Raw genomic sequence first — 21,850 nt, 5'->3', positions numbered from 1 at the left:
TAACTTCCTTGTTTTTTGTGTAGTTCCCCTTTCTGAAATTAAATGCCAGTGTATTGGGCTGTTTTGTGTCTCTCTTCCCACTTCCTCCCAAGACAGGGATGTAAAATTATATTTTATTATGGCCACTGTTACTAAGTGGTTCAACTATATTCACCTCTTGGACAAGATCTTGTGGTCCACTTAGGACTAAATCAGTATTGCTTCTCCTCTTGTGTGTTGCAGGACTAGCTGCTCCAAGAAGCAGCAATTTAAGCTATCAGGAAACTTTATCCCTGTGTCCCATCCTGAGGTGAAATGTATCTAGTCAATATGGGAATAGTTGAAATCCCCCATTATTATTGACTTTTTATTTTTATAGCCTCTCTAGGATGCTGACAGTGAAATGCTCAGGGACATTAGTCAGGTGGTCGGTAGCATATCCCTACTGCTATGTTCTCCTTAATTACTAGCCATAGATATTCTCTGATACAGTTTGGTTCAAAGACTTTTACTTCATTTGACACTTTGCTTCCCCCCCCCCCCCCCACTTATAGTGCCACTCCCCAAACAGCATGACCTCTTCTGTCCTTCTGTCCTCTTGGTATATTTTGTACCCTGGTATTATTGTGTCTTATTGATTATCTCATTCCACCAAGTTTCAGTAATGCCTTTTATGTTAGTATCCTCATTTAATATGAAGCACTTTAGTTCACCCATCTTATTATTTAGACTTCTAATATTTGTATGTAAGGACATTAAACATTTTAATTTTTAGCTGTCTACCATTATGCAATGGAACTGAATGGGACTCTTTTTCATTTGACTGTTTCTCATCAGATCTTATGCATATTTTATCAAGTTCCATCCTCCTTTCTTACTAGAATATAGAGAATCTCCTTTTAATAGTTCCTCTATAGATGTCTCTAACCCAGGGGCAGGCAATAATTTTTTATGGGGGGCCATGCCAAGATTTGGTAAGTGGTCAAGAGTTTCCCTTTTCTATGGAGGGGCTGTGGGGTCTGGGATGGAGGTTGGGTGCTAAAGGGAGCTCGGGGTAGGGGAATAGGGCGCAGGAGAGGATTCTGGCCTCAGAGAGGTGTGTAGGAGAGGGTGGAAGGTCTGTGAGGGAGGAAGGTATAGAGAGTTTGCTTATGTCCTGGGGAAGCAGATTGGGGAACAGGGTCCAGGAGGGGTGTGGATGCAGGAGAAGGATTCTGGACTAGCAGAAGTTTTAGGAGGGGTGCTGTTCGTGTGGCTGTCTGCACTGCTGGAAGTGGGGAGCGAGGAAGAGGCTTCACGAGCTGCCCCTCTCCCCAGCAAAATCTCTCAGCTCCCATTGGCCAGTTGCCGGCCAACCGGAACTGCGGGATTTTGCTGGGGAGGTGTGTGGGGGCAATGTGCTGAAACCTCTCCCCCTCCCTTCCTGCTCCCTGTTGCAGGGATGGGCGCAGGCCGGATCAAAAGGCTTGGTGGGCTGGATATGGCCCATGGACCGTATCTTCCCTGCCCCTGGTCGAGAGGGATGCTCTGGTCATGGTCTGAAGAAGAGCTCTGTGTAACTTCAAAGCTTGTCTCTCTTCCATCCAAATTTGATCCAATAAAAGATATTACTTCACTCACTTTGGCTGTCTTAGGTGCATTATAAACATTTAGATAAGAACATAAGAATGGCCATACTGGGTCAGACCAAAGGTCCTTCTAGCCCAGTATCCTGACTGCCGACAGTGGCCAGCACCAGGTGCCCCAGAGAGGGTGGACCGAAGACACGATCAAGCGATTTGTTTTCTGCCATCCCTCTCCAGCCTCTGACAAACAGAGGCCAAGGACACCATTTTATCCCCTGGCTAATAGCCTTTTATGGACCTAACCTCCATGAAATTATCTAGCTTCTCTTTAAACTCTCTTATAGTCCTAGCCTTCACAGCCTCCTCTGGCAAGGAGTTCCACAGGTTGACTACATGCTGTGTAAAGAAGAACTTTCTTTTATTAGTTTTAAACCTGCTACCCATTAATTTCATTTGGTGTCCTCTAGTTCTTCTCTTTAGGGAACTAATAAATAACTTTTCTTTATCGGCCCTCTCCACACCACTCATGATTTTATAGACCTCTATCATATCCCCCCTCAGTCTCCTCTTTTCTAAACTGAAAAGTCCCAGTCGTTTTAACCTCTCCTCATATGGGACCCGTTCCAAACCCCTAATCATTTTAGTTGCCCTTTTCTGAACCCTTTCTAAGGCCAAAATATCTTTTTTGAGATGAGGAGACCACATCTGTACACAGTATTCAAGATGTGGGCGTACCATAGTTTTACACAGGGGCAGTAAAATATTCTGGGTCTTATTTTCTATCCCTTTCCTAATAATTCCTAGCATCCTAATCTAGATACTGTCTGCCAGCAACATAGCTCATCTTATCACCCCCATATAAGAAATACAAATATACTTGACACTTTAGATTTTTCTATTTGGAATGTAGCTAAACAGGGCCAACATGGATCCAGTGGTTTGCTTCCAAAGAGACATGTTTAATTAGCATTTTACATCGGGCTGGCTTTTGGTCACTGATGAGAAGATACCGTGTATGATCTGGTATTTTGTGATATAGGCAGTAAAATTTGACAGCCTCAACTGATCATAACCATTACTCTCACCGGGTACTTACAGTCCTTCTCCTCCCCTCTTAGTTTTGCTTGCTGATCCTTTCATAGTTGGTTGAATCTTGCAGGAATAAGAGGGCTCTACAGAAAACAAAATGAATTGTTAGCCAAAGGGTTAAGGAGAATAAAAGGCTCATACAAACATGTGGGGATAAAGTACTAGAGAACGTCCATTAATTAATTAATGGGGTGGATGGAATTAATTATTCTAAAGTGGCTGGCTTGCTTAACTGCTTCGTAAATTGGTCTTTAATAACGACAGTAAAACAGGAGGCATGAAGAACTAGAAAGTAACTGGGACCTTGTTAAAATAACTGTACTTTACCTAATAATATAGTTACTGTTTAAAATGCCATGGAGGCTTGGTAATGTTGAACATATTTTAGTGTTGCCAACTTTTATGACTTTTACTGCAGGTCTCACGTTCTGTGGTATTTTTCTTGACGTCCCACTTCTTATATGTGAGGATCCCAGAAGATTTAAAAACAAAATCAAGTTAGTAGTACTCATGATTGAGTAGAAAATCTTGAAAATGTGACCTACCATTCAAAATCCACCAGGCAAATAAAAACTCTTCCACAAGTAGTAATTGTAAAAAAAAATAACAAAACCCTCTTGGCTTTTAAGCCAATCTCATGGGTTTGGGATGTCTGACTCCCAATTTAAAGCATGTGAGCTTGTGCTTAGGGAAACTAATTGATGAACTTGCTGAATTGTTGATGGCCCTTTTTGCGAAGTAATGGAGAGCTGGGAAGGGAAAACTGTGTAAACCAAATGCAGATTGGCTCCTTACAGGCTGTGGCGAGTGTTTCTCTTGCCTGACATAGTGCCATTGTGCTGCAGCGGGAAGGCGTAAATTCCAGCTCGAGGAAACGTATTTGCGCTCTCTCTGATTGAGCTAGCGAGCTGAAACCAGAAGAGCAGCGGCAAGGGCTGGCCGTGTGTTGAGTATGTGCTTAGCGCCTCAGAAGGGATTGCGCTTACGGAGTCTAGCCCCTCCCATTGCTTGTGGAGCTGCGGCTACACTTCACCATGCTAGCTCCATCAGTGTGAGCTCCGTGTCCTCGAGCTGCAGCAGGAAGGTGTAAATATACCCTCAGTGTACTCACCATGGGCATCAGGGATAATAGGCAGGGGAAGGCAATGTCTTCCCAAACAGATTGCCTGGCCCTACCCGTGCTTTGCCCCCAGGTTCCATTCCCCTTCAGTGCGTCTCCCTCAGGCAGTCTGGGATTCAGCCCCACCAACGCTGGGGCCATGCCGCCAGCTGCCCCAATAGTATGGGGGGCCCTGCTTGTCAGGGGCAGGGCTGGGGCCTGCTTCCCTCATTCTTAGGTTCACCTGCTGCCCATGGTACTCACACGAGTTCTGCTTGACCTAATGTGCTAAAACAGTGTTTCTTAAACTTTTTAAGACCGAGAAACACCAAACAATAATATTTTTTTATGCGAAACACCAAGGATTTTTTGTTGAGCCAAAAAAAAGGTTGGGGGAAAAAGAGTCGGGGGGGGGGGGGGGGAAAGTTACAGGAAAAAAAAGGTCGAGGGGAAGTTATTGAACCAAAACAAAAAGTTGCTTGCCCCTTTAAGGGTGGCCATTTTGAATTCTGTTGTTCTCTGCGGCACACCGGTGTGCCACAGAACACAATTCAAGAAACACTGTGCTAAAAGTATCATTGCATCCGTGGGAGCTCAGGCAATGTCTCAAGCTAGCCACCTGAACATGTACCCAGTGAGGGGCCCAGAGGGTATATACTTAGATGGTGCTACCCTGACTACACTGCTATGTGTAGTCTGCTGCCTCGAGCAGAACTAGCACAAATACCTCTGCTTAAGCTCATAATCATACCTCCCAGCAAATGGGAGATGTACTCAAAGAGTCTAATTCAAATCCCCTCCCTTTCTTTGCATCAGAACAACCTTCCCTGCCTTCAGTCAGAAACTAGAGGTCAGTCTAAAGTACGAAAACACAACCCAAAAATAAACAACAGGCTTAAATCCTCTTTGATGAGGAATTATTATGGAAAAGTGCCATACATTGTAAAGGTATGTTTTGTGGTCATAGCCTCCCTTTAACATCTGGAAGGGGGGGCTGAAAAGCACATTAAGGCCCCAGACCTACCAGAGCCCCATAATGTCTCTGAGGCTCTGTGTGGGTGTAATGCATTTCAGGGTCATGGCCGAAATCCATGTTTTAACTGGAAAGCACTGTGAACCCGAGGGTTGGTAGGTACGTGATATAGTACTTAGGCCAGGTCTATGTTAAATAGTTAGATCAGCCCAGTCATGTTGCTCAGCGGTGTGAAAAATCCACCTCTTTGAACAACGTAAGTAAGAGCAACTAACCCCCGCTGTATGCAAGACCAGGTCGAAAGAAGAATTCTTCTGTCAACCTGGCTAGTGTCTCTCGGAGAGGTGGAGTAACCACTGTAGTGTGTCACTGTTGTGGTTTAAGTGTAGACTTGGCTTTACTGTGTTTTCTTAAGGTAGGCGAGGTAACCTTCAGGAGCTGACTATTAAAATAGCAGTGAAGACATGGCAACTCCAGTTAGCAGCTAGAGCTAAAGCTTGGGATTGAACTCAAGTTAAAATTGGAGTTCCTATCATTTCACTTTCCCTCCGGACTGAACTAAATGATCTGGGAGCTGGCTTCCATCTCTTAATTGTTTGCAGCTCCATTCAATTATTAGAATTCTGCACTGGCTGTCACCCTCTGATTATAGCAGACACAGTTGGGAGGCAGGGTTTTTTTATTTAAAATAATCATTATTGCAGAAATGAATACTAATCAGCCATAAAAGTCAGACTCTCATTGGAGTGATCTACTACCAATGGCAGCAGAAGAGTGTTGGAGGGCACTGGACCAACATGACTCCAGCCTCGTCTCCCCCTCGCAGCTAGGGTCACGGGGCATGATTCCCCGTGAATCCTCCTCCACTCCTCTCCCCTATCCACCCTTGTGTCCCCTGGTGGCAGCAGCAATGCTGAACATTTATGAGGGCAGACACGCTTGTGGACTCGAGAAGAAAAATGCGTATTCATTTGTTAAATCGTTTTTAAGAACACAGCCGTAGCCACTTCTGCAATTGTGAGGAGCAAACCAACTTAAGGGACTGAGTGTGTATAACTGGGCAGGACTTGAGGTAGGTGCTTCTGCTTCACTGCCCATCCCTCTGTACCCTGGGATTCCATTTATAGGTGCGGAACTCCTTTTAAAGGGACCCATGCATCCTGTGTCAGAGTCATGGTATAGCAGCCTGGCTCTAGGATGGCCAATCTCTCTTCCCCCAGGTCAGAACTTTATCATGGATGTAGCAGCCTGGAAAGGACTCTCCATACACACATCGACACCAAGAGTAGTAAGCACTGGGAACTGCCAGCATCTCATGCACTTGGCCTAACACAGAGAAGACAAACACCGAGTTCATTTGGGGTGCAGGGTTGTTGGGGAAGGCAGCCCCACTTATGTAAAGGTCTGGGAATATCATCGGGTCCTATTCCCTTCCCCCCGGTTTTAATATGCTCCTTAGGGCTCCCCACACATGCTTAGTATATTGTCAGCCCTCTTACCATCCACAGCCATGCTTGGGATTCCAGGATGGCTCCAGTGAACTCTAGAGAGTTTGCCATTGCTTCTCTTCTCACAAAGACTCTGAGGGACCACAGAAAGGGGCGAATACCCCATAATTTTGCCCCATTGTTATGCTGCCCTTTGACCTCCAGCTTCCACCTCAAAGATCCTCTGATGGCTGAAAGAAGGGCCTCTGCTTCGCGTAGACTTTAGAAGGTCTCTTATAAGGGGACTTGAGAGGAGAGAGTTGAAGGGGTAGGGTTGCTAGATGGTTTAAAAAAAATACCGACGCCCCCACCTCTCAAAAAAAAAAAAAAACACCAGGAAAATATTCTGTTGAGAGAAAAAAAAAAAAAAAAGAAGGGGGGGGAGGAGCAAAATTGTTGAGCAAAAAAAAGAAGGTGCTGTGCCTTTAAATGACCCCATGCCACTCACTCCCCCGACAAATGCAGCAGGGGAAAATTGTCCCCACTGGGCTTCCATCCGAGGGGAAACAGGAAATACGGGACATTTTACATATCCGGTATTTTCTGGGTTTTTTTTTTTTTACCAGACAAGAGACCCAAATAATGGACAGTCCAGGCGAAAACCAGACACCTGGCAACCCTATGAAGGGGCTGTATGGCCATATCCCCTTGACCTGCTGATGCCTGCAGGAAGGGAGAGTGCCCAGCATTGATTGTCACCATTTTGCAATGAGCTCAGGTCTCTAACAGTAATGTGACATGCTGCACTGTGCTTGTCAGGTCTGGCAATCCATGGCAGTGTTCCAGATTCAAAAGTTAGTAATTTCTGAAATGAAACTTCTATCATCTGCACTTTGGTGCTGTGGGGCACTAGATTTCATTTAGGGAAGTTTAACAAACTGGGTTCTAGCGCTCTCCTTCCTTCAAAAAAGTTAAGACTGCTTGATCTCTTCACACTTCTGATGTTAGGGAATCATGATTTATGAACCCTTTTCTGAAAGACTGAATGTTTCTCAAAAAAATCTGCTTTTGGCCCAGAGCTAACCTGTGTATTTCAAGGCCAATGGGTAGAGCCCGGAAAATCTGCGGATGTCTGTTTTATATCCATGGACCAGTGTTCCCTGTAAGCTGAGTGCTTGGGTGGTCACCCAGCTGATTGGCAAAGCGCCCACAGCCTGCCAGGGCTGGCAGCATGTTTTTCTACTGGTGGTGTACATCTGCACATGCCTCAGTGCACATAACAAAATTTATTCCACCCATTGATGGAAAAACACTGCCAAGGACCATGTTTGCAGATCAGATGCAGATCCAAATTTGCTAGCCACATAGCACTCTCCCAGTAAGGACTTTGGATGGTGGATTTGGGGATTGGTTGAAACTGGTCAGATTGTGGAGTCTCAGTTACATCTTTAATTATGAAGCAGCTGTCCTCATTCTATAAGGCATGTTTATGGAAGGTGAAGAGGGAGGCTGGGAACAGGAAGAAAGCCAAAAGGCACATTGGGAGGGATCTGAAGTAAGAGAGAGGTATTATCTGGAAACTTCTGGTAAAAGAGAAATTTCCACAGCAGATGACAATCCTGAAGTTAATGGGAGATTTGCCACTGAGTTCAAGGGATGAAGGATTCCGCCCATTGGCCCTGCTTCTCTCATGTATGTGATTTAAGCTGGTATAAATGAGGCCAGAATCAGGTTTTTTGTCTTCTTTTAAGTGCTGTGCTGCGGTGCTATACATGCCCCATAGTGAGCTTTTGCACTAAACCGTTTGCTTTCACATTTCACCTTTATTTTTAGTCTGCTGGAAACCATGTCTCACTACACAGATGAACCCAGATTTACTATAGAGCAGATAGACCTGCTTCAGCGCCTAAGACGTACTGGGATGACCAGACACGAAATCCTCCATGCCTTGGAAACCTTGGACCGTCTTGACCAAGAACATAGTGACAAGTTTGGAAGAAGGTCTAGCTATGGAGGTGGTTCCTATGGCAACAATACCAACAACGTCGCAGCATCTTCTTCTACAGCCACGGCTTCCACGCAGACCCAGCATTCTGGGATGTCCCCGTCGCCTAGCAACAGTTACGACACCTCCCCACAGCCTTGCACTACTAATCAGAATGGGAGGGAGAGTAACGAGAGGTTGTCGGCATTCAATGGCAAGATGTCACCCACCCGCTATCCACTTGCAAACAGCTTGGCTCAGAGGTCGTATAGTTTTGAAGCCTCTGAAGAGGACTTGGACGTAGATGACAAAGTGGAAGAATTGATGAGGTTAGTAAAACGTGTAGATGGTTCAGTAAATCAGCCGAATGAGCCCTCGGAGAAGAATTTGCACCTGGGCGGGGGCTACTTTTGTGAGGGTGAGGGGTGCCTTAGATAATTATCCCTTTGCCTCCCATTGGCCACCCTTCTCTTCAAAGCTCTGTGCAAATTCATCCTGTGCTACAGCACAGATCCCCCTTCAGTTTTTATTTTTTTCCAAATCCTGGATTGACTTCTTTATCTCAGGGCACTGTTTCCATCTTACCACATTCGCATCCCGTGGAACATCCCTCCTCTTCCATGAGATTCTCCACCACTGGCCCAGGTCAATGCAACACCGTCTCTTTCCCAATGTTGTATGGGGCGGGGGAAGGGCTCTGTTGATGCCTTCTGGAAGGACTTGCGATATATTGTGTCTTATCTGCCTTGTTTATCTAGTAAGCTCCTTGGGGCAGGACTACCTCTGTTTGTGCCTTATGGAGTGCCAAGAGTGGCAATACTGAAATAAAACTAATTATGAAAAGACAGGTCTCATCTTTGGAAAGCTTAAAGTAAAAATCAGTGGTCTTCCTTTTTCCCATTAAGGGGCTTCTTCCTTGTTAGGCAGGTTACCCCTCCCCTATAGCAATATGGGAAAGCGTGGGTGGGTGTTACCCTAATGTTTAAAATCCACAATCTTAATAGTGTATAAGATGAGAGATGGAAGATTGGTTCCAGCAAGAGGCTGAATGAGCAGTGAAATTATTTTCCTTTTAGCATAATTATTCAGTCACTTCTTTGAACCTTCTCTCCACACTTTTTAAAAATAATAAACTAGGGCTATAATGATTACTGGTGTTCTTTCCTCCCGCACCGCACTTTTGGGGAGAAGGGAGGTTGTTAGGGCAGAGGTTGCAAACTCTCTTCCTTCCTTCAGCTCTGTTGTTTGAAATGTTGGAGAGGACTTGTCGATATCCTCATTTGTGTAGCTAACCATGCAGACTCCACTATCTTTTATTTTTTATGCTTCGTTTTACGACTGAGTTTTAATGCGGGTATGAGAGATTTATTCGTGCCTGTGTAATGAAACTTTGTACATTCCATATGGCTGCCCTACACCTAGGATGAATTATATAGGCTATGAGTCATCCATCCGCCTGCTAAAATGCTTTGATCAAACATGATACTCATTAAAAGAAGTGTCCACTGGTGAGCTATTTTGACTGTTTTTTCCCCTCAGAGCAGAGGCCCCCACCCCTGAAGGAAAGGAAATAAAACCATTTTACATCTTCAGAGTTCCCTTTGGTCTGTCTGTCTCTCTTGTTTTTTATTCTTTTTGTTTTGGTAGGAGGGACAGTAGCGTGATAAAGGAGGAAATCAAAGCCTTTCTTGCCAATCGGAGGATTTCCCAAGCAGTTGTTGCACAGGTAACAGGTAAGAGCTTGAAGAGCCTTTTATTCATTTTGGGTCCTGTGTCTAGCCACCGGCCGCTAGGGCTGGTGCAGAGGTTGGAATATTGCTTCGCTTTCTGCATTGCAGTGCAGATCTGTCAGCTTAGTCATGCTAATGTATGCCTTTGATTTAAGACCCATTGTCCCGCACTTCATGGAACTTCCCCGGTGAATCACTTTTTCATGTGCGTGTGTGTGGCTTGTGCTAGCAAATTTATTTTCCAGCAATGCAATAAGCGCAGTTCCTATCTCAAAGCTAACTCACTTTTCTTTCATTCTGAAGTTACCCTATTACATGTGGCAAATGGATGTACACAAATATGTATCTGGGAATGGGCCCACAGCTCGCAGCGACACACTTAGCAGCCTGATTATGAGAACTTGTCCACAAATAGTAATGAAAGGCAGACATGAGGGAGTGGCCATGTTAATGCTAACCTTGTCTCAAAGGGAGAAAGTACCAGATTTCTCCCTCTTTCCTTCTTTTTCTCCATTCACATTAGGGATGAATGAGCTACTTAAACCTTCACACAACACTCTAGTTCCAAAGCACTGAACGAACATGGATGAATTCTTATGCTTCCCACTCTGCAGGGAGGTTTAAGTGGCTGGACCAAGGTCAGACAGAGAGTTGGTGGCAGAATTGAGAATACAGCCAGGGAAAAAACCTGACCTTTTGGTGCCTTGTACCTGACCACCATGTACCTGACCTTTATTTAGTTGTTTTTTAGACCCACACCTGAATCGCAGTCTTGAACTAGTCAGATAATTAAGAAAGCAAATGTGACTAGAAGTGCCAAGCTCTTGGGAGAAGAGCAATTCTAGAAAATTGCCTTCTAGGAAATGATCCTGCACTGATGGGAAGATGGCCTGGATGGTGTTTTAGGTCTTCCATCTGTGCCCCCTGGAAGGAGACAGGAAATCAAATCTGGGGCAGTGTGCCACCTCTTCCAGGGTACCCTCTTTCAATTTACAGCGGCAGATGCTGGGAACAAAGCAAGACTCGTTCTTTAGAGCTTTTTAAAATTAGGGTCATTCCTGGCCCTCTTACTATAACTCCTAATCTGACCAAAAAGACTATCTCTTCCCGAAAGCTTTACCTGCAGGTGTTGCCCATTAGTTAGGCCTTGAAAGCAAATGCTAGTTTTGACAGTGTCCTTCCGTGCTACTGAAGGACATGGCTTCAGGATTCCAGGTGTAAACTTTTAACTCCCCTTTCTCCCCTAAAATGCATACTACAGGAGGGTTGGGAGGGACAAGCGCCTGGTAGCTAAAGTGTATGTGCCATTTTCAAATCGTGGATCTTGAACGAGATTTCCAGCTTGTGTCAGCTAGCAGAACTGGTGTAAATTGATCCTTCTACTTGCCAGCAACAGGCCCCGGTGTTTTTTCTTCTCCATCTCTTCACATAATTTTACCGTTTGTGATGCAAGAGCCTTTGCTGCCAGTTAGGACTATTTTTCCGAATCCTTCCAGTCCCTGTGAACTCTCCTCTGAGGATCTCTTTTTCCCTTGCCTGATCTTACCTCCTTGGCTGCTGTTTGTAAAACCTCACAAGTCTAGACTCCAGGTCTGGACAGCAGCTATGCTGCTGACATCTTTGAAATGACACTCAGCAGCAGCTGTAGCTAACTTGTGCTCTGTGGTCCAACAACTTGCTGGGAACACGGACCATGGGAAGTTCTGCCTCAAGGACTCTGACAAACAGCAGACTCATGATTCGTCATTAGCTCCCCAACCAATACAGACATAAAGAGGATTCCAGGAAGTGTCTAGGCAACAGTGTGGATCTTCTGGTTAGTTCCCATAACTGTTTCTGCTCCCTGCTCTGACCTTGTCTTGTCCTGGCCTTGGTCTCCTTAACTGCAGCCTGAAACTTCACTAGGATGTGACCTTTGGTATCGACCCTGCCCTAGAATCTTACTACAAATTCCTCCACCTCTCCCAGCCTCAGACTTGCTCTGATTCTTGGTCCCAACTTCCCTTGTTTAACGTTTGTGAAGTGTCTTGGGATAGAGTTCATACAAAAGGCACCATACACAAAAATACACCATCATAAAGGTTTGTTTTCTGTGCATCTGCAGTAGCAAGCTATGACTTTTCCTTTTTATTTTTCCATTGCGGATAAGGGGGATGGTGGGGAAGAAAGGGAGAGAAAAAATATATATAGTAGTACCTGAAGTTTGAAGTCCATGGTTAAGGTAGCACAATGTAGGCCTATACCCCTATTTAGGGGTTGTTGCTTTTTTAATGACCAGACAATTTCAAAGTGATCAAATAATAAAACTGAGGTCGAGTAGTAAACGAAGAAGGCACACAAGGAAGTATTCTGTTGTGTGAGAAAACAGAGTTAAAAATGGCCAAGGAAGTTATGAAATGGTGCCTAGAAAATAAAGAAATGCTTGATAAGGAGCAAAACCCAGCAGAACATTTACTTGCTCTTACACTGAACACAGAAGCTGCTTTTTATAGAAACTTTCTTTAATGGCTTCTGTAATAAGATAAACAAGAAGCTCTTGGGTTGGGAGCTGTATAAATAATCTTCTACTGATAAGAGGAATGACAGTATAAACAGGAGCTAATAATAGTTCCTGCTGAATTTCCCATCTTGCTGTTTGGAGCTCCTTTAACATAGTTGCAGCTTTATTCCCTTCAAGGATAGGGAGTGAGATGCGGGGAGTGAGATGCCAAGTCCCCGTTAACAACAACAGAGAGTGACACGGCTTAATCTGTTGTGATAAGCACAGCCCTGACCCAAGTGGTTACAGAAACCAAAGCAGCGTATCTCAAACTGGGAATCCCAACCCATAAAGGGGTCACAAGATGATTGGGGGGTGGCATGCAAGAGCAGTGTCTGCTGGCCAGGTGCCCAGCTCTGAAGGCAACACTGCTGCCATCAGCAGCCCAGTAAGTGGAGGGTCATCATGGCCTGAAATATTTTCTCGGGGGTTCAGCAAAGAAATAAGTTTGAGATCTCCTCCAGTATAGCAATGAGTGTTCTTCGCTCTGACTAAAGGAAGCTGCCTTGTTTAGGACTATAATGTAAGGTTTGAATTTGTTTTTTTTAGTGGCTAGGGGCAGAGTTTAAGTGTAGGGTTATGAAACCTAACACCTGTGCTATGTACATGTTTAACGGGGGCCATGAAAGTATCTAAGCACCTAACAGATGGTGAGGCAAGGTGCTGCTAATATCCCCATTGTAGCTGGGGAACTGTAGGACAGGGATTAAGTAACTTACCCACAGTCCCATAGGAAATCCGTGGCAGAGCAGGGACTTGAACCTAGGTCTCCTCGCCACCCAGCCGTCCTCTCTCTTAGGACATCAGTTCATTTATTTCAAAAATATATTATGAAAAGGGTTTTTCTAGCATGGCTTTTGTCAACAGGCATTCTGTTCGTTCTACTTGCCTATGGCTTATCTGACCCAGCTAGACTCTCTTGACTATTTGCATCAGGGGTGGGCAAATTTGGCTTGAGGGCCACATGTCCATATGAAAATTGTAAGAAGGGCAATGAGTGCTCACAAAACAGGGATGTAGGAGGAGGGGAGGGCTATGGGGGGGTCAGAAATGAGGAGCTCAGGGTGTGAGAGGGTGCTCTGGGCTGGGATCCAGGGGTTTTGAGGGTGGGAGGGGGCTCTTGGATGGTGCAGAGGATTGGGGTGCATGGTGGGGTGGGCTCTGACTAAGGATGCAGACTCGGGGGCTGGAAATGAGGGGTTTGTGGTGCAGGAGGGTGCTCTGGGTTGAGATGGAGGGATCTGGCGGGCTTGGAGCGGGGAGGAGGCTCCAGATGGGCGTACAGACATTGGGGTGGCGTTGGGAATGAGAGGTTTGGGGTGCAGGAAGGTGTGCCAGACTGGGATTGAAGGGTTTGTAGAGCAATAAGATGGGACACTGGAGGGAGGGGTTCAGGGGTGCAGGATTCAGGTGGCACTTACCTGAAGTGGCTCCTTGAACCAGCCGTCCTTCCTCCCCCGGCACTCACTGTCCCGTTTGCAGGCGCCACCTCCTCCACCCCTGTGGCCACAGTCCCCAGCCAGAGGGAGCATCAGAGCTAGTGCTTAGGGCAGGAGCAGCATGCGGCGGCCCCGGCTGTCCTGCATTGGAGATTTGCGCGGAGCTACTGCACGCCCAGAGCGGGGCAAGGCAAGCGGTCAACCCTGCTCCCTGGCTGAGGCACCAGAGTGGGGCATGCTCTGAACCAGCAGGCGAATGGGGGCTGGATTCAAAGGTCCAAGGGGCTGTAGTTTGCGCACTCCAATTTAGATGATAAACTCTTGAAAACAGACCCATCTCTTAGGGTACGTACAGCACCATGCACGAATCATCAACATCCACTCAGTGTTGGGAAGCCAAACGTGGCAGCACTGAACAGCGCACAAGCTAAACCAAGCATAAAGACAAAGAAACTGACTAGGGTAGTTCCATTGTCCACGCCGAGTGGAATGGAAAAGACATTGGTCAGCATCAGTGGGTAAGAAATGGGTTTTTTAAATATTTGGTGTTGATGGCGACACAAGGGAGGATTTATTTTAACATGCTTTTGATCTTTGCACCTTTCCTGCAAACAAACCTTGCAACCGATCCAAGTTGATTGATGTTCCTTGGAGGCACATGGGGTGTGTCTAAACTACACGGCTCCGTCGACAGAGCCATGTAAGTTAGGCAGGACGGCAAAGGGAAATGAAGCGGCAATTTAAATAATTGCCGCTTCATTTAAATCAAAATGTTCGCTGCCTGTGAAATGAGGCTTACAGGACCTGCCGGTGAAGGGTTCTGGGGTTGGCAGATCCCCGTCTAGACTGCCGTGCTGTGCTGACAAACAGCTGATCTGCACAGCACAGCGGCCATTTTGATTTAAACAACGCTGCGATTATTCAAATCGCCGCTTCATTTCTCTTTGTCGAGTAAACTAATCTACATGGCTCTGTCGACAGAGCCATGTAGTTTAGACGTACCCATGGTGTACGAATTCAAGACTCATTATTACAAAGACAGTAAGGGCATAATCAGTTAATTTTGCCTCCCCATCCAATGCTTGATTTGTGCCAGAGCTGAGCACTGGCACCTCTGGGCTTGCTGTGTCACTGATGAAAGTTTAAAAAAAAAATAGTTTGAGCCTCAGCAACATACTGCTTAAACCCTGACACCTTTTTCGGTTCAAAAAGGAACATTTTTTGAAAAAATACACATTTCAGCGGCAGAGGATGACTGCGCCTACCTGTGAGAGGAAGAGACAAAACGGTTATGGGGGGGGGGGGGTGCATATGAGCAGTAGCATTCAGGGTTGTGAGCAGATATGTACTGAACACACCAGAGGAGCAAGTCTCTCTGCCTGCCTTCTCTTGCATTGGTTTTTGCTGCCTTTTTGCCATGTGGGAGGGAAAATTGCTCCCCAAACATCTGCTTGAGGGGTGTGGCCCAAAGAGCAGTGCAATCTGGGGAAGAATGTCTGGGTTGCCATCAGCTTTGAACAGGATCCTGCCATTAGCAATGTGTCTGGGAAAAGACCTGGCAGAAAGAAAGGTTGGCGGCAAAGTGGGAGCGTGGAGAGGTGCAGGAAGGAGGCAGAATTGCAGGTGATTGACAAATATTCATTAAAATGTCAAACTTATCAGAATTTGCAATGTCTCTGATGTGACTTTCTCTCCTCTCCCTCCCCCCTGCATTTTCCATGGCAAAGCGAGGTGCCCTCATAATGTACTCCTGGCTTCTTGTTGGCCCGGAGAACAAAGGAGCAAGGTCTTTCTCGTGATCCATTGGTCAGTCTGAGAGTCTATTTTTTTCTTCCAGCGAGCTGGATTTTAAATACTCCAGTTAATTAGCTTTGTGAATTTGCCTTTGGCAGCAGTTTTTTCATGCCGGCGTGATTTCCTGAAGTAGCAGGATTGGAAGTGATGTCACTGGATGGTACGGCTGTTCAATTGAGAAGCATCCCTTTCCCTGTGCTCTGGGGAGTCCACTGTAGAAAACCAAATTTGTAGGAACTAGAAATGGTATCACAATCATATCATCTGGAATAAATTGCCAAGGGAGGTGGTGGAATCTCCCTCTCTGGAGATATTTAAGAACAGGTTAGATAGACATCTGTCAGGGATGGTGTAGACAGAGCTTGGTCCTGCCTTGAGGGTGGGAGGCTGGACTCGATGACCTCTCGAGGTCCCTTCCAGTCCTATTATTCTATGATTCTATGATTCTATCTTTTAAATTATTTGTTTAGCTTTTTTGCTATTAGGATGTCATCAGAAATAAATAACAGGAGGATAAGTGGTGGATAAGGACCTACATTGGGACTAAAAAGATCTAGATTCTGTTCCTTGCTCTGTCACTGACTTTGTGTGTTATGTTGGGCAAGTCACACGTTCCCTGCCTCAGTGTCCCAATTGTAAAATGAGTATAAGAATACTTGTCTAGTTAGGCTACAAATAGGCTCCTTTGAGACAGGAACCATCTCTTGCTTTGTGAGTATGCACAGCATTGAGCCAAACAATAAAAATTGACAAGTCAAATTTGTGTATTTCACAGAGGAAATAATTTCCAGTAACCTTAATTAGCATTTCAGAAATACAGAATATTATTTAATTGTCATTAGCATCCAAAATTTGCTAGCATTTTTCTAAGAGTGGAAATTACAATACTTACCCCAGATAGCATCCAATCTAATTGGACAGAATCAGGTGAAGCATCAGGGAGGAAAGTGATCACAAGCTGTTTGACAGCAATGTGGTAGAAAAAGGGCAACCAGTGGAGAACTCCAAAACTGATCAAACCATTGAGCAAGGAGGACGATATTAGCAGCTGCATTTTGTATGGGCTGCAGATGGAATGGATGTGGGTGTTGGGGAAACCACAGAGACTTGTGGTTATTTAACCGGTTAACTGAGGGCTGGTGCACAGCAGCTGGGGTCCTGCAGTGGGGGTTGCTGTAGGCAGGGGCCCTGCAGTCAGGGTCCTGCCAGCCAGCCCACTGCAGGCAGGAGGCTGCTCCAGCCATGGGCAGGCAGGTGGAGTGTTGATCCTGTGCCATGGGCGGGCAGGGGGTTACTTCAGCCTGGCTAACCCAGCCCCATCGTAGGCGGCGAGGTGGTTGCTTCAGTCGGCCTGGCCCTTTGGTAAGCATACGGGTAAGGTTTACTGGGTAACCAGTTCGCCTTTTACATCCCTAGTGGACAGACAAGGCACGGATTCTCCACCGGAATGATTCCCTGGAGTTAGTGTATTGATATGGACGCGATACAACCCACAACATTCTGCAGTGCAGGACCTGGGACGCTGTAGTCAAGCTAAGGAATATTGTGCTGGAACCTGCAGCTGTGTGCATAGAATGTGTAGGAGAGCACCGTTTCACTCAGTGCATGTCAGGGTCCAGCCCAAAGCTCCGTTTTACAGAAGGAGATTGACTGCTGAGTGGTGTACCAAGGCCCCCAATGAGTGGGGTTGGAAATGGAACCTTGACATCTTCACTCTCACTCTAGTGCTACAGCCACTCGTCTGGGGTACCGCTAGTGCATAGGATGCACTGGTGTATGAGGTGGTTGGAATCTGCATCATTTTGTACAAAACAAGTGTCAAAAGTTGCCAATGCAGCCTCTCGGGCAAAGCACAGCTGCTCCCAATGCATTATTACAAAAATATGTTCTGGGTCAGTGACTGTAGAACCCAGCCCTTTGCTTTTATATCCTACTTTGTTACCAAAGAGCTAGCCAGACAATATTTTTTATTATGCAATTAAAAGCAGGCCACAGTGCCTAGAAGCCAGGTAATAAACGAATGCTACTCTCACCCATTAACAGACAAAACTCATCTGCTGAGAAACTACATCTCAGGGGCTAAGCACTTAAGGCCGAATCCACTGTGCTCAAAAAGTAGCCTGGTACACTCAGTGATGGAGCACCAGGGGACATGGGTTGCAGAACCAGGTTCCTTTACTGAGCACATGCTTCTAGTTGACATGATTTCAACGCTGGAGATGGCTAAGTGGGATTGCCTCAGCTGTTTGCACCAATTTTGATCTCTGGGGTGGAGGCAGTCCCTGGAAGAGGTTGGTTGGGAATACAAAACGGGTATACAATGAGAGCACACCATCTTGCCTGCAGCAAGCCTATCTGGATACGCTCATGGCACCTTCAAATTCTCTTCCACCTCCTTGCAGGAAGATTTCTGCTGAACACAGATGAGCTCCTGTTTAAAAAAACAAAACCCAACACTTTTTTCCTGCAGGGCAAGTGAAACTTTAGTAGCTCCACAAGTACATATCATGCAGGCTAGTTAGGAATGTAACTATGATTTTTTGGAGTTGACCAGTTTGGCTCCCCTGAGATGTTTGAATTATTCGGAAATGTTATTAGCATCTTTGTTTAACTCAAAAATACCTGAACTTCATGGGGGAGCCGATACATCTGAAGAAGTGGGCTGTGCCCACGAAAGCTCATGATATCATCTACATGTTTTGTTAGTCTCTAAAGTGTTGTTTTTTAAGTTTATCAAAAATACATGTTAGGGAAAACTCCCTTCTTAGAAAAAGTGTAAAACTCCAGGGGGCTATTCCCAGTGAGTTAAATGTGATCATGAAATCTCAAGATGGGAGAGGTAGGAGAAAAGCAAACTTCATGTTGTGCGTTATGACTAAAACAGATGTTGGCACAGGTGGTATTTAGCAATATATTGTTATTGTGAGACCTCCTCGAACTGGAATTCTCTTTTTTTCCACTCCAACTCATCTGAGGAAGTGTGTTGTGCCCATGAAAGCGCATGATACTCTCTATATTTTTGTTAGTCTCTAAGGTGCCACAGGACTCCTTGCTGTTTTGAATTCCCAATAGAGTTTGTATGTTGTTAATCCTTTTTAATGGCTGAACAGCTTTTTTGAGAATGCACCCTGGGCCTTGACAGTTCTTTTGCTCCCTCTGTTAGTCCTCTGCTTCAGGCATTTCAACACTGAATTAAATAAGTTCTTGGAACAGCTTGTGGTGATCTTGAGCGATTCTCATCCTAGTGGGTTTTGAGACCAGATTCTTTACTTGTGAAACTGGTTAGTTTGGGGTTTTCTCCTCATTAATTTCTCCTTCGCTGTTACGGATGGAAGGTTGACACTGAGCTTGCATTCCACTTCACTCTGGAAAAAAAAAAAAAAGTCAGCTTCTGGGAAATTTTCTCCACTTACTATTTTTATCTAAGTCTGATTTCAGTTTCTCTTGAGAAGATGGAACTTTTGACCTTTAGGTCATAGGGTCTAATCCAACCCAGGTGGAAGCTGTTTATCATCTGACAGCTGGGTTTGGTTTGTTTCTGGCTTGTGAGATATGACTTAGTAGGTGAATGACTTCATTTTCTGTTAGACTAATATCTATATAACTGCAGTAAATGGGTACCTTTCACTAGCACTGAATCCATTCAAAATTTAAGTTCTCTCTCTCTTTCTTTCTTGTAGGTATCAGCCAGAGCCGGATCTCTCATTGGTTGTTGCAGCAGGGGTCAGACCTGAGTGAACAGAAGAAAAGGGCGTTTTACAGATGGTACCAGCTTGAGAAGACAAACCCTGGTAAACAAAACAAGCTGAGCTTTTATTTCAGAAATAAACCCTGAGTCAGGTTTGTGAGTTGCACTGATCATTTACTTCACCTTGGCGTACTGAAGCATCTTCCAAGAGGTGACATCCCATAACAGAGTTACTTTCTGGAGAGGGGGAGGAATGGGGCTAAGCCTAACTGGGGCTAGAACTGCTTCTAAGCGTAAACTCTTGGTTGTACCAAGTGACCCAAAGTTCTGCCTCTCCAGCAATTCAGCCCTGACCTGTTTCTTTGTTGCTTGGCTCATTTTCACACTGAAATATATACTCTGTGTTGGAGGAGTGATCAGCTGGGTTTAAATTTGCAGCCAGCCTCTCAGGCCAGGTCTACACTAGACCCGGAAGCTTGGCTAAAAGGTATGCAACTCCAGCTACATTAAATACGTAGAATACTCGCAAAAGCAGGAGTACCGGATGTTGGTGGGAGTGCCCTCTGAGTTTGATTTAGCAAGTCTTAACTAGACACGCTAAATCGAACTCTGGAAGATTGGTCGCAGCACTGGTGATTTTCCATTTAGTGTAGACAAGGCCTCAGCATAAATAAAAGATCAGATTTGTTGGACCAAGAGAAGGGAGCTTAAAACATGCCATGGCATTGGACATAGCTGTGCCATATAAACTAACAGGAAACTTAAGAACCTGATCCAGAGCCCCTAAAAAATCAAGGGCAGTCTATCAATAGACTTTCATGTGTTTTGGATCATGCCTTGAACCTGTGGCTGTGATGTTAGTGTCAAGATTTGTCTTGCAAAGCCTACCTGCTTCTCTGAAAAGTTAAAATAGAGTTCAGGTATAAAGGGCAAATAAAGTTCTCCAGTGCTCTAATGAAGGTGTAGAAAATCACAGAAATAAGGACAGAACGTTTCCTCTGAAGTTACCATCTAGTCTGTCGCTTTGCAGGATTCTTCCTCAACCCAGGCTCCCATTACTGCATTAGTGCCCGTCACTGACCATTTTCCTGATATTCAGCCTCAGTTTTTCTTTGTTTATTCTGAGGTGTGGTTTTGCATGCTGTGTTCCATCTTTCTTCTCTTTGATATGTAATTTACTTAGAGGAAATCAAAGCTTGGAGTCTGCCTATTGCGGACTTTGCTCCAAAGGTCTGAGGCCACATCTTCACTAGACAGAAAATTGACGCTGCCGCGATCAATCTTCCGGAGATCAATTTAGTGAGTCTAGTTAAGATTCACTAAATCAAATTCAGAGAGCACCCCATCAGTGGCACACACTCCTGCTTTTGCAAGGAGTAAGGGAAGCCAATGGGAGTCTTTGTTCCCATCCGCCTCCCACTGTGGGGATGGCAGGGAAACTTTAAACAGAATATGTCAACTGCAGCTACGCAATTAACGTAGCTGGTGTTGTATATCTTGATTCAACGTTCCCTTTTAGTGTAGACCTGGCCTGAGTCCTGTTAAGTAAAACTCCATTTTAAGGTTTTGAAAACCATTGCTGTGTGTATGTGAACTGCACATAAAGAGGATTCATATGTTAGTTGGCCCAGGAATATTTTAATTTAAGGTCAGCTCAGTTCAGAACACACTTCTGAGTTTTGCCTTTCTCTCAAGCATCGGAAATTGCTGTTTTAAAGCATGAATGTGGCTACAGGAAGGAGGTGCTGAGAAGTTGCCGAAATCCGTGAGGAACACCAGTTTTACAATCTCCCTGCTGACGTTGCAGTTCGCACTCTCTAAAAATCTGTAAGCTTAGGGGAACAAGTTTTAGCATCAGCTGCCTTCAGAGCCTCAGGTTCTGCCCCATGGAATAGTTCCCAGCAATTCCACTTCAACAGAAGGCATGGCCCAAAACTTGACAAGAGAACTGGAGCTTTTGGAAAAACAGGGTATGGCCTCTCCTAACGATTGAAACTGCTGCTTAGATTTGTTTCCTATAACCTCATAGGTCCTTCTGCAACAGTATTTCCTGGGATTGTTTGTGAGCTAGCATTCTGGGCCACGGTAAGAGAGTCCTTGTTAAACTCATCCATGACACCTTCTTCCCCCCACATCTTCCTGTGTGTCTTGTCACGCCTCAGAAGTGATTTCTGATGAGAACATAACAATTGGAATAAAAAAGAATGGATGTTAAACTCTAACGCTCTACCTCTCTGTCAGACGGGCAGTGGGGTTGTCTGGCTTTTGGTTTTGTTTTGTATTGGCATGGGAGAGATTTTCTTGAACAGCTGCTGACTGGAGTTTTTTAATTTTGTGTTATTCATATGGGACCTTACACAGCCTTTTCAAGTACTGTAAAGACAAAGTGACACTTACCTATGCCAAGGGACTGTCTTGATGCCATTAAATCCCCTTTAGGACCAACAGACCATTCAGTTCACTTAGACTCAGGAGAACCCTTTTGGTTTGGCTGTTTGAATTTTCTACTGGGGATATATATCTATATACACGCACACACACGTA

General features: G+C 45.2%; 1 protein-coding gene across 13 annotated transcripts in view; it reads left to right on the top strand.

The window, feature by feature from the left end:
- HMBOX1 (homeobox containing 1) overlaps nucleotides 1-21,850 on the top strand; it is a 161,376-nt gene that overhangs the window by 82,400 nt on the left and 57,126 nt on the right. For all 13 annotated transcript variants that reach the window (XR_001369105.3, XM_025190995.2, XM_006135576.3 and 10 more), the window contains 3 exons: nucleotides 7,966-8,445; nucleotides 9,764-9,849; nucleotides 19,299-19,409. Coding sequence is in view for 12 of the 13 variants with exons in the window: in XM_025190995.2 (XP_025046780.1) it covers nucleotides 7,966-8,445; nucleotides 9,764-9,849; nucleotides 19,299-19,409 (677 nt within the window). In the remaining variant the exon portion in view is untranslated. The remainder of the gene's footprint in view (nucleotides 1-7,965; nucleotides 8,446-9,763; nucleotides 9,850-19,298; nucleotides 19,410-21,850) is intronic.

Source organism: Pelodiscus sinensis, chromosome 3, assembly GCF_049634645.1.
Source record: "Pelodiscus sinensis isolate JC-2024 chromosome 3, ASM4963464v1, whole genome shotgun sequence".
NCBI lineage: Eukaryota > Metazoa > Chordata > Testudines > Trionychidae > Pelodiscus > Pelodiscus sinensis.
The sequence above is the reverse complement of the archived record's forward strand: the minus strand, read 5'-3'. Positions and strand labels throughout refer to the sequence as shown.